This window comes from Anser brachyrhynchus, assembly GCF_964034855.1.
Source record: "Anser brachyrhynchus genome assembly, chromosome: 11".
NCBI classification, from domain to species: Eukaryota; Metazoa; Chordata; class Aves; order Anseriformes; family Anatidae; genus Anser; species Anser brachyrhynchus.
Genome location: NC_137706.1, coordinates 13281257 through 13297131, shown reverse-complemented (window position 1 = coordinate 13297131; position 15875 = coordinate 13281257). Strand labels below are relative to the sequence as shown.

General features: G+C 39.9%; 1 protein-coding gene and 1 long non-coding RNA gene across 10 annotated transcripts in view; one reads left to right on the top strand and one right to left on the bottom strand.

Annotated features, from left to right (window-relative positions):
• Nucleotides 1–15875, top strand: part of IL16 (interleukin 16) — a 47805-nt gene that overhangs the window by 17583 nt on the left and 14347 nt on the right. For 7 of the 8 annotated variants that reach the window (XM_080607189.1, XM_080607188.1, XM_080607194.1 and 4 more), the window contains exons 4-11: nucleotides 6690–6826; nucleotides 7558–7690; nucleotides 9709–9805; nucleotides 10253–10395; nucleotides 12855–12965; nucleotides 14380–14494; nucleotides 14706–14779; nucleotides 14870–15083. In XM_080607189.1, coding sequence (XP_080463315.1) covers nucleotides 6690–6826; nucleotides 7558–7690; nucleotides 9709–9805; nucleotides 10253–10395; nucleotides 12855–12965; nucleotides 14380–14494; nucleotides 14706–14779; nucleotides 14870–15083 — 1024 coding nt within the window. Of the gene's footprint in view, nucleotides 1–6689; nucleotides 6827–7557; nucleotides 7691–8623; nucleotides 8750–9708; nucleotides 9806–10252; nucleotides 10396–12854; nucleotides 12966–14379; nucleotides 14495–14705; nucleotides 14780–14869; nucleotides 15084–15875 lie in introns of those variants that run through there. The other variant, XM_080607195.1, reaches the window with a different exon arrangement.
• LOC308200831 overlaps nucleotides 1–15875 on the bottom strand; it is a 47688-nt gene that overhangs the window by 28626 nt on the left and 3187 nt on the right. The window contains exons 2-5 of one of the 2 annotated variants that reach the window (XR_013955842.1): nucleotides 11407–11625; nucleotides 10182–10416; nucleotides 5136–5214; nucleotides 1125–1222 (exon numbers count right to left, since the gene is read on the bottom strand). This is a non-coding gene — a long non-coding RNA (uncharacterized lncRNA). Of the gene's footprint in view, nucleotides 1–1124; nucleotides 1223–5135; nucleotides 5215–10181; nucleotides 10417–11406; nucleotides 11626–12597; nucleotides 12792–15875 lie in introns of those variants that run through there. The other variant, XR_013955843.1, reaches the window with a different exon arrangement.

The window sequence follows — 15875 nt, the reverse complement described above, 5'->3', positions numbered from 1 at the left end:
GTGAGGTTATAACCTCATTGGTGGAAGGGAAGAAGGTTGAAACAAGACTTAAGTAGGAGCCTATCAACATCTATTCAGTGGTTCATTACATTCAAGGCAAAAACTTCAGTGAGTGCTACATCCATGTAAACTATGCAGTTACCTGAGACATTTGGACATTCAAATCCTGACAAAACATGGCCATTATATTTTGCATAGGGCCTTGTGTACCAAATCTTAGTGGTTATGCCCTTCCATGACTTTAGCCTACACTGTTGCCATACATATGTCATTCTCCTGCTGAAGTCCTACCTTCCAGTCACTTTTTTTTTTGCCACAGAAAAGCTGTTATGACATGCAGAGAACGGAGAAGACAGGAGACAATCTGGGAAAAGGGAAATGGAGAAGGGAAAATAAAGAATTATGAAGACAGGAAAAGAGGAAACAGAAAATGTATACTTGACTATAAAATACTTCAAAGCAAGTGAAGCAAGAGGAGGAAAAAGCAACAGCCAGGAGCAGTGAAGGAATCAGACTTACAGCAAAGTGCATTAGTTAACTATTCCAGGCATCCTATCAAATACCACATTCTTCCTTTTTTTTCCTTCTCTGCCTCCCCAGTGCATTTTGTGCATTGCAACAGCAGCTTTATTCACCTACATGTTGCTCAGCAGAAAGGCAAGTATAGATGACATACCTAAGGGCCATTAATTCATAGACTTCCCAACAATTTCTTTCTTTCTGTCTGACCGATTGTACAGGAAAGCAATAAAAGCAAATAACACATAACCATGCACACCCAGGCAAAGAAAAGCTGGATCAAAATCTTATAGCACATAACTCACACGCTGTAAATTTGTACCTGGGAAAGAATATCTCAGTCTGATCCATTACTCTCTCTTATCCTCTTCAATGCATCTCCTCTACTTTCATTATATATTCTAAATAACAATGATTTTTCCCCCCTTCTCTAAATGTACTGCTAACGATGATGAGAACAGTCTTTTAATTCATTTGGTTTCTGTGTTCCAAGATTCGCTCATATTGACTCTTTCTCATTGTGCCTACAGCACCTGGCATTACCCAGGCATCATCCATTCAGCCAGCTCCTGAACCACTTAGCTTCTAAAGTGAGGCGTACTTACTCTGGCACTGACAGAGCTGGAAAACCAGCTTGTCAATTTATAAATAAGCAGATCTCCTTTATAGCTTGCTTCTCACAAACTCAGCAGTTTCAGTTGGCCTGAAAAGGGAAAAAAAAAAAAAAAAGAAAAAGAAATTATCTGATACCTGATGAACTGACAAAGCAAACACTTTTGAAGACAGCCTTGCCTGCTCATGTCATTACAAACTCTGAGGCTTTGTCAGTTGTAGGAAGGATGGACAGGAGCAGACAATATCGACTTGTTCTTCAGAGAAGAGCAGTCTATGCTGGGTATGAGAGACGCTCCCAGAAGCATTCCATTACAGTCAGTGGGCTCTCCTCCCTGCACTGTGGACAGTCTGGGAAGCACTGAGGTACGAGCCACAGAGGATGATGGTAGGGGTGAAAAAACATTTAGAATAAACTGTAACATGGAAGGGATGGCTCTTTACACAAACATTAGATCCAAACTGATCTGACTGAATGATTCCTCTTGGTTCTAGAAACTTCTCTGTCGTTGCTCCCCTTGGTCCCTGACCGTCTGCTTGAAGAAGGAAAAAAGCAAAAGGTCATTTTCTCTCTCGGTCGTCACAAGAATTATTTTTATTAACTCGCCTTTGTGCAAAAGCCAGTTAGTTGGCTGCTTGGTACCAGGACAAGTGTTATGGCAACAGACTGTAATGTCTTGAACATGAGCCTATGGCAAGGATGGAAAAACAAAGCAAGTAAGGGAGATTGTATTTATTTAGACATTTATGTTTTCTCCTCCCTTTTTCTATTTGCTCTGTCTTCCCAGTCTTCCTGTTTTGTGACATCAGGACCATGCTATGCCCAGAGCAAGTTGGGAAAGAAGCTGTTTTATTAAGATAGTGCATGCTGCAAAACATGGGCCATTGCACAGGCTCCCAGAAAAACATACCAACGAAGGGTGGAAAGGTCTGTCTGTAACATCTAATATTCTGATTGTCTACGGAGGGCAGAACCCAAATCCCATGCCCTGATTCTTGCATCATCTAAAGGCATTCTGGCTTCTACCATTTTTTTAATTGCAAAGGGAATATGCTGCTGGGAAAATGAATTACATCTACTATAAATATTTTGGAAGGACCAAGGCATCGGCTGGGGTGTCAGAATCAGTGGAGTCATGTCAGTTTGTGCCAGATATAAGCTGGAACTTTGTTAGAAATTATGCAGAAAAAAATGGTTCTTGAAGAAAATCCCCAAAGGCTGTATTCTCTTAAACTTCCACTTGGAAATCCCAGCCATTTCACAGTCAGAAGGCCAGAAAAGCCAAATATTTAAATTCACTATTGTACTGTTGTAAGACTTTTTGTTTTATTTTTTATTTTTTTGGCCTTTTTTAAACAACAGTCAATCAGCTCATTGTCACATGGTTAGTTAACTGAGTCAAAGACCTTACTTGAACTAGCCTTGTATAACACTTTACTTCATTTCAGATAATCTAACTACTGTGTCCTATGTTAAGAGTGCACAAAAGTTTTTTAGTTTTTCACAGATGCCATGGTTACCCTTATTTCAAAACAACATCTGGAATGAGATGTTTTGAGACGGGACTCTGGGCTAGAAACATTCAATGAGAACATGAAGGGAAAAGAAATCTCTTAAATGTCAGATAGAAAAACATCCTCAAACTTTTCATTTGGCATGACAAAAGAAGGGGAGCAGAAGGACAGAGTTGGCCTGGACTTGCAAATGACTTTTCCAGAACAAAACACATGAAAAATTAATCTACTCTCACCTGCAACACAAATAAACGTAAGACGACTCTTGAACCCTACCTTTGATTTTAATGTTTCAGCAAAGTAGATTCAGCTTAAAGACTAATTTTGTTTATAATGCACTTTCAAAGTGTTGGGTTGCAAAGGCCCTTATAAGCAGAGAAAGATTTTATTCACTGGCAGCAAATACACATTTAAACATATGTTCTAATAATGAGAAGGCACAGTTGACCTAGAATCCACCTGCCCACACACCAGACCTGTCAACCTTATTTTAGCAAATTTTCAGCATTTGCTACATTCAGAGCTATAAATCACCTTGCAAAAACAGCAGGACACATTAAAAGGGAGGAGGATACAAAACAAATACTGCCTTTACTTTTGGAACCATCAGCAGTATTTCTATGCATAAAATAACAAGTGAGACAGGAAATAAAAGACATTAAAGAACAAAACCCAAAGCAAATTGACTGCTGGAATGTGAATTGGTCAAATGTTTATTTTTCTAAAGAACAGCTTTTATTAATTTTCTGTCACGTTGCAACAACTTGGATGTGAATATAGTGATCTATATCCAAGATCCCAAAAAGTGCAAATGCTGACAACATACAGATATTTGCCACATGTCTCTGCAACCCAGTAATCTTTTTTAATTTTTAAGTAATTCACATAAATGAATTTTGAAAACTACTGACACACAGAGCCTATTTGAAATATAGATCAACATGTTAAGATGACTACAGATTTAAACAAAAATTTTTCCCAAGATTTTTCTGCAGTTCACAATGAATTTAACTTCTTTTCTTCCAAATGAGTAAGTGTATGCAACTGCTCTTAGAAAGAACATTCATATAAGTTCTGATTGCTGTCGTTTCACATATATGTCCCAAAATTACCACCCTAGCACTTGTCCCATTGTACAAAACACATCTTTCCCAAAGGACTTAAACAGTGCAGCAAACAAACAAACAAACAAAAACTTCAGAGCCAAACCAATTGTACTTCTGTGAAGTCCTGAGAAACTGATGAGAGCCAAATGCCTTTCTGACAATTAGATTACAAAGGGTTTTATAAATACTATCAATGCAGCAGCTGAGCACTATGAGCAAGTTACTGGAAGAGCAGGAGCATAACTGATGATGTTCTTAACAGAGACAAGTTAGGGACAGTCGGAAAAGGCCCACCATTAAGTTAAAATCATAACTGAAATGGAGAAAGGAGAACAACTATGCAAAGTTCTCCATGTGTGTGCCTAACCAGTACCAGTGAGAGCATGTCAACATATTTCAAGGGAGCGGTACACAAGACTAAGGGATCCTACCTTTAATATCTATCTTACATCTTTCATGCTTTAGAATTAGCACACTGCCCTTCTGAAAACCTTAAAAATTTAATGGATGCTTCATATTTGCAGAATGTAGCCTGTAATTTCTTACTAGAATCATAGAACCATAGAATATTCCGAGTTGGAAGGGACCCATAAGGATCATCAAGTCCAACTCCTGGCACCGCAGAGGTCTGCCCAAAGTTTAGAGCATGTGACTAAGTGCACAGTCCAATCGCTTCTTAAATTCAGACAGGCTTGGTGCAGTAACTACGTCCCTGGGGAGCCTGTTCCAGTGTGCGACCACCCTCTCGGTGAAGAACCTCTTCCTGATGTCCAGCCTAAACTTCCCCTGCCTCAGCTTAACGCCATTCCCGCGGGTCCTATCACTGGTGTTTACAGAGAATAGGCCACCTGCCTCTCCACTCCCCTTCGCGAGGAAGTTGTAGACCGCGATGAGGTCCCCCCTCAGCCTCCTCTTCTCCAGGCTGAACAGGCCCAGTGCCCTCAGCCGCTCCTCATACGTCTTCCCCTCTAGGCCCTTCACCATCTTCGTCGCCCTGTATATGTATATATGTATACTAATGTATATGTATACTAATATATATGTGTACATATATATACATAAATATATGTATATATATACACATATATATACATATATATATGTATACTAATATATAAAGCAAAGAACAAGTGTAAATAAAGTTAGCTAACAATTTTTGCTACTCAAGATCTGACATTTGAAGACATTAGAATTCTAATCTTTGTTATGTCACCATGCTGAAGGATTTTAAAGAAAAAAAGAACATTACATAGTCCCGATTTCAAGCATGTATTTTCCAGATACTTACTTTAGGTAAAAAGTAAATACAGAAGCTCCAAAACTAATACTAGAGTTCAAACAAACTGGTTTAAAATGGAATTTTGTCCATACTCATGCACTTACCTATCACTCACTAGAAGTACTCTTCTTGAACAAAAGAGGCTTCGTAAAATTCAGACACTCCTCATTAACAGCAGACAATCTGGAATGCAAGCAAACCCACAGAGTTAACAAGTCGGTCAATACAAGTATAGCCCTTATCCATTACCTACTGAATTCAGCCTGTAGTGAGCGTACGGCTCAAATACTTCTTTCATTCACACCCTTAGATTTACTCTGGCAGGTCTCAGAATGGGAACCAGGCTTCAACAGCCAGGATGTCAATGACCTTTATTGGAATTGTTGCAAATTCAAAGTTTGCCTTTGCTGTCAGTCAGGTATATTGTGATCCCTATTGATCTGTGGTGAAAGGGCATCATGGTTCTAACCTTCAGGGCTGGATGAACTCTGCTTAGAGCAGAAATGAAACCCTAGTGATGCTGAAGATGGTGATTACATAGCTTTCCTTGTGCTGTCAGAAGACTTTAAATCACTGGAAATAGTTCATGGCACTCTGACCAGGGGATTCTGGAGCAATACTGACAGTCAATTGCCATATATTGTGCACAAGACAGCAGTCCTGAAAACGGCCTGTCCTAACGTACGAAATGTGCTTTCCCTTCAGAAATCTATACCTCAGTCATACAGATCTCTGGGAACAAGCCTGGATCTAGGACACACTGAGGACCCTCTTCACTTTGTGGAGTATGGAGAGGCTGGTGGGGGCAGGGAAAGTGGATTTAGTAGGGAGGAGAATGAGTGAATACTTGAATTAGGAGATGTAACTGAGCAAATGGAGAAGAAATTGTGCGCTAACTTCCCAGTTTCCTTTGTTTCTTCAGAATTTTGAAGTGTTTAAGCATTTGTGCTACAGGAGTGTATTTCCTAGACGGATGTGTTGCCCTTTGTATGCTTAGTCAATTCATTCCTTGCTTTATTTACTCATATGACTTAAGACTATTTCTCTTTCTGTATGCCCACATGTTAATGATTCATAACTGTGTTACAAATGTGCTTACAATTAGTCCTCCAGATGCAACACACAGACTACAGCAACCTCCGCCTGGAGCAGACAAAAATCTTCCACTGTTGCAGTCATCTTTGCTCCCCTGCCCCCTCCTTAACAAGTCAGCAGCTGGGGTGGAGCTTCCAGTGTTTTGTATACACTTATTTTTCATTCAGACATCTTGTGTTTCTGGAGTATTTCCTTTTCTGGTGTATGTTTACTTTTCCTCCCTGCCTTTTCTTATAATAGTTAGCATAGGCAAAATTTGTCTAGTTACTATGAAAAGTGTAGTATCGGTTCTCTTCCCCTCTGTGCAGAGGCACTCTGCTGTAGTACTTCCCTCTTTTAGACAGAAGCCACTGATGTCCTAAGGAAAACAACTTTTTCTAAACACTGACTCTATAATGTAATTATTCGTTCACAACTGCACAGTGTTATAAAGGTCTGTTACTCTTAAAGGCAGCCTGGTTCTAAGGACATTTTCTGCATTTCTTAAAAAGGCTCAAGATAAGTAACTTTTAACATCCTTGGTATGTTTTCTTTCAATGCAATCTTTCATCTTCCTGAATCAGGACAGCTGCATCTGCAGACTGTGTACAACCACAGGGAACAGCAGCTCAGGAATCAAGCTCTCTAGGAATCCAAACTGTGCACCTCTCTGGAAAGGGTTCACAGGCTGCAAGGTACCTGCTGGAAGCACAGCAAACAGGTACAGTATGTATGGAGTTAGTAAGCTTATTAGGGAGCTATTTGTCTGCATGGATTTTGCATGACCATGACAAGCACGGGTTATTTTCTACTGTCATGGTAGCCTGGTTGCAAGCTATTCAAAGTCCTTGAGCATCTGTCTACATACAACAAGCTGGCCAGCATGGGAGCTTCCAGGCAGGGAAATGCAGGAAAAGGGAGGGAATGGCTCACGCTTGAGCTCTGCCCCCGTAGGTAGTACAGATACTAGTGGCTTGAACCATGTGGCACTGAGAACTTAAGGCAAAACAAGAGCCCTGATAGTAAAGGTAGAGTAGTTAGAGCCAAGGAATGCTTGCAAGTAAGAGTATTCATGGTCAGGACAGTGCAACCAGGCACATCAGGGTATCCCTGGGTGCCTGGAGCAGGACTGCAGCCATACAGCAACAACAGCACCTACCATGGCTTTATTCTAAGGTACACTTCAAGTCTAAACTGTATCAATGGATGCAGCTGTACATGGAAAGGTAGTTGTTGACCACCAGGACTGAGCAGAAGGGAGTAGCAACAGGAAGAAGTCCTAGCAAGGGGTGGGGTGCATCATACATCAAAACATGCCATGGCAGCTCTGTTCAAGGCAAGGGGAAAATTGCAGTTCACTCCTTAGTAAGGCATGTAGCACACTAGTGCTATATTGTTCTTTGTAAAATTATATGCATGCATGTTCCTTTTTTCTTTAATTTTTTTTTAAAGGGATGGTCGTCTGAGCCCAAGGGACGAACTATTAACACTAAATGGACAATCACTTAAAGATCTGTCTGGCAAAGAGGCTGAAACTCTCATTCAATCATCAACACGGCTGGTGAACATAGTGATGGCTAGCAAAGTAAGCATGAAAGTTGTGTTTTTCCCTCCAACTGTGGGGTGATTTGACAACATTTACTTGAGAGAGATGGGGAATTTGTGCATCAGACATTTGAAGAACATGTTTTTGCTCTTCCTGACAAAACCCCAAACCTCTTGTGGTCAGACTCTGGTAGCTTTCAGCATAGCTTTTTCCCAGATAAACAGAGGCTATGGGGAAGCCAAGGCCCTGGGAAATTCTAGCAAAGGCTGTACAATCCCTCCTTTTAGAAACCAATTGATTGCCAATTTTCATTTGCCATTTGGAAGTTGAGCAAAGACAGAAGTGGATTAAAGGAAGATCCATGAATCCAGAAAGCAGGCCCTGTACTGAAGTAGTGAGTTTGTTCTTTTTTTTTATTTATTTATTTTTTTTTAATGTACGGTCTACAGCTAGGAAGTTCTTGGGATGAATGTTACCGGAGTCTGCTACAGAGACAAGTCATCTTCTGCTTTTTAATCTACAGTTAAATCACATAGAAAGCTCTGGTATAATCCTGGAATGAGAAAACAGTCCTGACTGAAGCTGCTATCAGGTCTGGTACAAAGTACCTCTTTCTAAGATTGTAGTGTTGTGAACTGTCTCACACAGATGTCTACTGGATTCTACCAAAATTTTTGTTTATTTTCACTCCTTTAAATGCCTAAGTGGCCAGAGATGGACTATATTAAACTATTGTAGTATAGTACCACCCAAGATGCAGCCAGGGGAACTGTGCATTTAAAGACAAATCTGCTACAAAATACTTAAGGTTAACAGGAAAGGCTTTTCATGCAAGCTAGCTCATGAGAGAAACACTGCAAAAAGCAGTTTCATAATGCTTCTTTAAGGATCTGAGTGGTTTTTTTTTTTTTTTTTTTTTTTTTTGTTCTGAAAAGCTCCCTAGAGGAAGGGACCAGAAAGCCCTAGTAGGATTTAGCTACTTAGCAGATGTCTCCACCTGCTGTCGAAGGGGAAAATTACCATTGCTTAGTTCATGAGAAACAGCACTACTGTTTGGCTTCTGGAAGAAAGGATTTGTCTTGGTTGACCCCAGACAAGGTAGAACATATAGATCCTGCTCTGATGGTACTCTATGACTTTCTTAGCCCCTGCAGAATATTGCTTACCAAAACCCTTTTATATTTGGAATTTTATTATACTTCAATCAGTTTCCCTTTATGGTCTGCATTCAATAATATTCTTCCTTTAACTGTGGTTCCTTCAACAATCAATGGCATTCGTTGTGTCACGACAGAAATAGGGCTATCAAAAACCATATATATCCAGAAGTTATTCCTTACATCAAACTGTTTTTCAGTTGTTATCATTTATTTATTTTCAAACTGTTTTAAAAACTTGTATTTAAAAGCCTGAAAGTGTTACCTACAAGTTTTTAAACTAATGGCCATAGTTTGAAGTACAAGTTTCCAAATAGAAGGAGCTGAGTTTTTGGAAAACACTAAAGCCTAGGCTGCAAAGGTTTTTAAATGCCCAGATCATATTTGGTCATTCTTCTAAGATCAGCAGGAGTTAGACACCTATTCACCTTTGCAAAGCTGGGTCTAAACATCTTCTTTTTGAAAATAATGACCTTCTAAGACAAGGAAAGCTTAGTACCCAAAAGTGCCAGTCACCTCCAAAAATTAGGCAAGTATGGCTACAGTTTACCCGTACATCAAAACATTAGTCTCTCTGAATTGGCTGGGGATGTCCACTCATTTGCTGTCCATTCTGACTAAAGACCAGAATCTATTTCTATGTTATTCCTTTGGCAAGTTATAATCATGTTTTTAGCAAAGCTTTGAGCTGTGTTCTCTTTTATCATCCTATTTATTTTAAATAATTATCTTTGCTCAATGTTTTTGATTCAGGTTACAATTTGTGCAAGCCAAATTAGTAGAAAATTTATTTTTAAATTGAGATCACTTTCAATAATTTCTTGCAGTCTTATTATAAAAAGTCAACATGTGGAAGAATTTCTACTTAAAATGTCCCTGGTCTTTTTGTTTGTTTTTAAGGAAACGTCAACCTGTAAGGAAAGACCTTTGGAAATACAAAACGGTTGTTTTCTACACAGTAAAGCCACATGTCAACGGACTCGCAGTAACTCAACCAGTAAGTTGCAAAGAAGTAATCTTTCTTCTTGTAATATTCAGGGAGCAAACAGCACAGCACTTCATCATGTGATGGTACTGCAGTGTTGAAAGAAATTGCAGCCGTTGTCCAGACGTAGGCTGGCATCCTCAGCTCTGAACTGCTGACCAAAAATCATCAGCGTTTATATTCACAGTATCCTACAATCTAGGGTGTTGTGCAGAAACTTTTTTTTTTTTTTTTAAGGTGTATTCTAAATAAACCGATGCTCTTTTGGTAGGGAATGTTTGCTTTTACTATACTTAACACTTATGGCTACTCATGCAGTTAGAATTAAAAAAGATCACTCCCTTCGCAGGAATTTACAACTGGAAAAACATTTCTAAGTAAAATTTACCTGATCAGATCAATGTGCAGAAATGCCTAAAGCTAGGAGAAGTAACCAAGACCTTTCCCCATGTCCGTCAGGCATAAACCCATACTGGACAGGGGAAACAGACTGCACAGCGCCCCGGAAAGCCGTGCCCTTCAGAGATCGGCAGCCCCACGGTCTCCATACCAGTCGGAAATCACTTTCCCAACAGCTGGACTGCTCTGGAGGGAGAACCCCAGTAAGTACTACAGGAAATCACCTGAAAAACATACAGAATACATGAGAATCTTGGAATGATGCTGGCAGCCGCGCTTTCCGCCAAAATGTGCCTTCCTCTCAAGCCCTGTCAGGGAATATGGCGCCAGAGACACCTCCTGTCAGGGAATATGGTGCTGGAAACGCCTCCTGTCAGGGAAGATGGCGCCGGAGACACCTTCTGTCAGGGAAGATGGCACTGGAGACGCCTCCAGTCTCTGTCAGGCCTGCTACCTCTGTTTAAAACCCCACATCTCCTCCATGAGGAGCAGGAGAGCGGGCAAAGCACTGTGCCAGCAAAACCCCTTTTCTTCAGCAGCTTCTCCCTCCCCTTGCCCCGGCAGGTTTTACAGTGTGTGTAAATCGCCCCGTGTGGTTTGCACCACCTTGGTAGCCACCCGGAGCCACCTCAGAGCTCACCGCTGAAGAGGCCCCTTCCTGGGCGTCTCCCCGCCGCTGGCCATGGAGATGCTCTGTGCACGTGGCTGATAAAACCCCGGCCTGAGCTTCGGGCCCTGCCGCCGTGAGCCTCCCGAGTCACCTCCGTTGGCCCAGACATGGCCACAAGCAGGTATGGACTTGCCTCGTGGCTGGTAGTCACTGCCCCTAGCTGTGTGAGACATCCCCCTTTCTACTCCACTGGCAGTCAGACATATTTCAACAACCTCATTAACAATGCCCCTTTGCTATCCAGGTGGATGCTAAGCAATCCACTTCAGGCCAGAAGAGCAGAGGCAGGTTAGAGGGCATGTGGGTATTTGTGGCTGAAGTCCCCAGATTCAAGCCTGGAGTGGGGTGATGGAGGCAAAGCTCATCACAGTCGGCTGCCACCTTCTGAAGCCTGGCTGGGGGACTCGTTGCTGCTGCCCTGCCTTTCCCTGGGCAGTCCTTCACCCTGAGGGCACCAGAGCCTGACTGAGGGCTTTAACAGGGGGGTAAGGAGGTGGCAAACTGGAGCACAAATCCCAGCCAAACAATGCCCATGCAGACAGACCCTCAGGGACTTGCTGGACTTCATCTTGCTTGAAGGTCGCATGTGGCAGATGCTGCCCATCCATCCACAGAAGTTCTCTGATGGCATCCCAGTTCTGGTTACTGTTCTGTGTACATCACACGCAGAAATACAAAGCACATCCTGCACAGCCAGAAATAGCTCCTCTCGCAGACAGAAGCAGAGGAAATTTGAAGATTTCCACTTTCAGATTCAGGAGACCTGAAAAAGGGGAGTAACCAATCACCCTGATGTGGCACTGTGCACTTACCAGAGTATATTTTTGGTCTTTCATAGGCACCTCCCTGTTCTTACTTATGTTCCCAATACCACGTTGAATAAATAAGCTTGTATTCAGGTCAAATTGAGCCTTATTTTCTGGTATATGTGAAAGCCTAATTTTTCACTGATGTTCCACACACTTTCACACCTGCTAGTTTCACTTTGCTGCATTAAAAAAAAAAAGGTGTTGAATTTGCTTGGACTTTTAAATGAGTGCTGTTAACTCTGGCCCTGCTGAACCTTGTTCTTTGTGTTAGCTTTAGGTAATGACTTTTGTCAGTGCTTAAATTAGTTTCTAATTCCCAATTCTATGTTTAGTTAGGAGGTTTTCATTAAATATTTCATTAAAGGTTCATTAAAATGGGTCAAATCTCAGGGGCTGGAATTAATATATCTACTAGCTGTGTAATGGAGGGAGAAAGCACTGAGAAATTCCTTGTTTTGGTTATCAAGCAAAAAGAATGTGCTTCACCTGTTTCAGATGTAGAAAGAAACCTATTTGGTTGCTTATGGAAAACAGTGCAGAGTAGTTTGTAGTATGAAGGGCTTTTGTGAGCACTAATTCATATTTTTGGGGAAATGCAGAAAAGGGGCTCTGTATGTCCCATTATATTCTGTGGTAAAATGAGGGAAGAAGTTAGAACTTCTTGTTTCTTACTTCAGTTCTTAGAGGTAAATACCATAATACTTGTCTAGGACCCCCAATATCCATAAACAAGATTTTGGCATGGATAAGTCAAGTGCGACCACAAAAATGTGTCTTTCTACACTATCACACAACCTCAAGGGCCAATTGTTTTAGTTTTGCTCTAGTTTAGTCACTACGGGGTAATTTCAGTAAGCAAGACCTCAAAGTTCAAGTCATGTGCATTTAAAGATAGCAAAAGACAGACCACCAACTGCTGAACGTACCACAAAAAAGGCCTGTTTTAGCATAAAAAGCCCTGACTACTCAGTGTGGTCTTCAGTTTCATGCAAATTGATCAGCTGAAGAAACAACCGGCTTCTGAAAATGAGAAAGATTTTTTTAAAAGTGCTTAGTAACATCAGTTATAAAGAAGAATATTTAAAATAAACAAGTTACTCTAATCTACATCAAAAAATATCTGGTTCTGCATTAAGAGTGTATCTATTTTTTTTTAATTATTATTATTTTTTTTTGTTCACAGGCAATTTCAAGGCCGTCTAGATCACTAAGTACAGCACAGCTAGTGCACACATCCTGTGGCTCACAGGCTTCAGTAATCTCAAACATCGTACTGATGAAAGGACAAGGGAAGGTGAGGCTGGTTCTGTTAATATAACATAAATGGAGCTTTAATTTATTTCCCAAATGTAAACTGCGAAGTTCAAGGAAATTACTTCAGGGTGTTTAAGTTGCTACTTCTAGATTACCAACTAATATCCAGGCTTCATTAGGAGTGATTAGTTATCATCATTACCTTCTTAACTTACTGAAATATACCTGTGAAATGAACTGAAGCACAGTCTTCAAGTTCTAATAACACACTCACATCAAGCTAGCAGCATCAGTGCTGACGTTCACTGCTACTTTTTTTTTCACAGTTAGAGGTAAGCTCAAAATCAGACTCAGTGTCATCTGTGGGTTTGAAATAGCACAGCAACCATAGAGCTTCCTTCAAGTCAGATGTGAGCCATAAAGACCGTTCTGTTGAGAAGGAAAACAAGATATACCAGGAAACACACATGACCTCAATAAAAAACATTTGCAAAAACCACAGTAAAGTCTGGAGAAAGACAGAAGACAGTTATATCTAGAAAACTATTGTCACTGAAGATGCAGAATACAGAGAGTACAGAATACAGAGAGAATACAGAAGCTATGGACTTAAAAATATACCTTTTTGAACTTGTTGAATGAGGTTCTAAAGTTATTAATAACTATTTAAGTATTTAATATTTTAATTATAACTATTTAAGCTGTGAGATGACTCTCAGAAGTTATTCCATGAAGTATGATAACCATCATTTACAAAATCATCATTTATGTCTGTGTTTTGGGATGATGTAAGGACATCATCAGCATAGTATTTTAATTTTTCATTTGAGAGATGTTAAATGGCTTCAGAGGTACAAATTAGTCTTGCAACATCGTTCTAAGGGTAGCAGATAGCATTTGACTTTTTATATAAGAAAGAAGGGAAAAAAAATAAAGAGAGGTGTCTACCTACAAGGAGCTATCAGCGTTGCTTAAGCTTACAAGATGCATTAACTCTGTTTGGTAGAGGGTAAGAGACAGCTGTCTCCACAAGATCTTCCTCTAAATGTCTGCAGTTAGTTGCAAGATCAAGATCTTATATGGTGGTTTTATTACTTTCACTTATGGGAAAGTAAATCAAGGAAAACAACAGATAAATGAATCTCTGAAAGTCGCATACTGGTCCAAGATGGAAGGAGGGGGGATTTAGAAGCCTTCCTGTGTGTTTATAATTAGGAAACGATCATTTGCAACTGAAACAAAATGCAAATCATGAGAGTATTCAACTGAAATTTTAATTTGCTTTTACTACTGGCATATAGTTGTGGGTTTTTTTGTGAGTTTTTTTTTTTTCATGGATTATACTATTCTGTTAGCTAGTACTGCCTATATAGCTAATGCAGAAGACACTGCAAATAAGCTATTATGACAACTGAACTTAGGCTCTCACACATCATTTTTGTTCCATAAATTAGGGTCTGGGCTTCAGCATTGTTGGAGGGAAAGACAGCATTTATGGGCCAATAGGCATCTATGTCAAAACCATCTTTCCTGGTGGAGCTGCTGCTGCTGATGGAAGGCTACAAGAAGGTGGGAAAACCCTCTTCTCTCCCTTTTCCCACTCCAGATTCCCAAAGAATGATATCTAACAGCAGATTAAAGTAAAGCTGAAATGATCCATAAGCAACTTTTACATCTGCATCCATTATTGCATTTCCCAGTCTCCTTTTGAGTACGCTTATAATGCAACTTACTGCACAATATAGGAATAGTAACAGTGTGACTTTTCTTTTAAAAACAGGTGATGAAATCCTAGAACTGAATGGAGAATCAATGCATGGATTAACACATTATGATGCTCTACAAAAATTCAAGGTTATGTACTCTCCTTCCAGCACAATTTCACTCTTTATATGCAACATGCATGTTAAGTCAACCCATTCAATCATCTTTTCTTTCCAACAGGCCAAAAAGGGTCTTCTGACGCTTACAGTCCGGACAAGCTTCAGCACACCACATTCTGCTTCCAGCTACTTGTCACCCCACTTATGTCAGTCACTGAGCTCTAGTATATGCATAACCAAAGAAAACAGCTCTTTCAGTTCAGAAAGCACAACGTTCTCATTAAATGCTACAAAGCCCAATGACAGGGTAATAATGGAAGTTAGCCTCAACAAAGGTAAGTTCCAAAATTAATTTAGCACTTGCAACCAAGGCACTGATTCACAAAACACTATTAATTTAATATCCAAATCTTTCCTCACTAACCTGGTTCTTTTCTTAAGTTTTTCTTTCCTACCATACTAAAGTAGATCTCGGTACCTGCCAGTAGTAACAACTATCCTTCAACAGCACGTTTTTGAATACCATCTGTCCTCAAGAGCCAATCTTTATGTTTTCGTTTTTTTTTTTACTCAAGCATTTGATTGTCACATTCATGTCCGTCACATGAAAAAGTAAATCTTTTAGCAACAACTACTAGTTATTAAGCAGATTATGCAACTTTTATCCTTTATTATTCACGGATATTTTATTATTTATCCTTTTATTATTCAAGCAGCTTGTTTCATTCTTGAGAAGGCTTAAAAAGAAATAAAATATATACCTATCTTCTTGTATTTCTATCATCTATTTATAAACAACAACAGACAGGATGAAATACACTTTTAAACATGGGAACATCAAAATAACGAACAAAGAAAAGTCTATGTGAGGTAACAGCATGACTTATCAACCAGTATGGGATCTGGCATTAGCTTGCAAAAATGAATTTGCAAAAATCTTAAGCAGCATTATAGAATGCAGAAAGAGGATTGTGATGATACATCAAACAATGGCCACACATCGCACTTACTCCTTAATTTTTTAATTCCATTTCCTTGTAAAGACGTTTGAATTCTACTGTCATGAAAGATTTTTTGCAAAATAAACTTGCATCTCACCATGTTTGTGATGTACCAGTAATGAAATA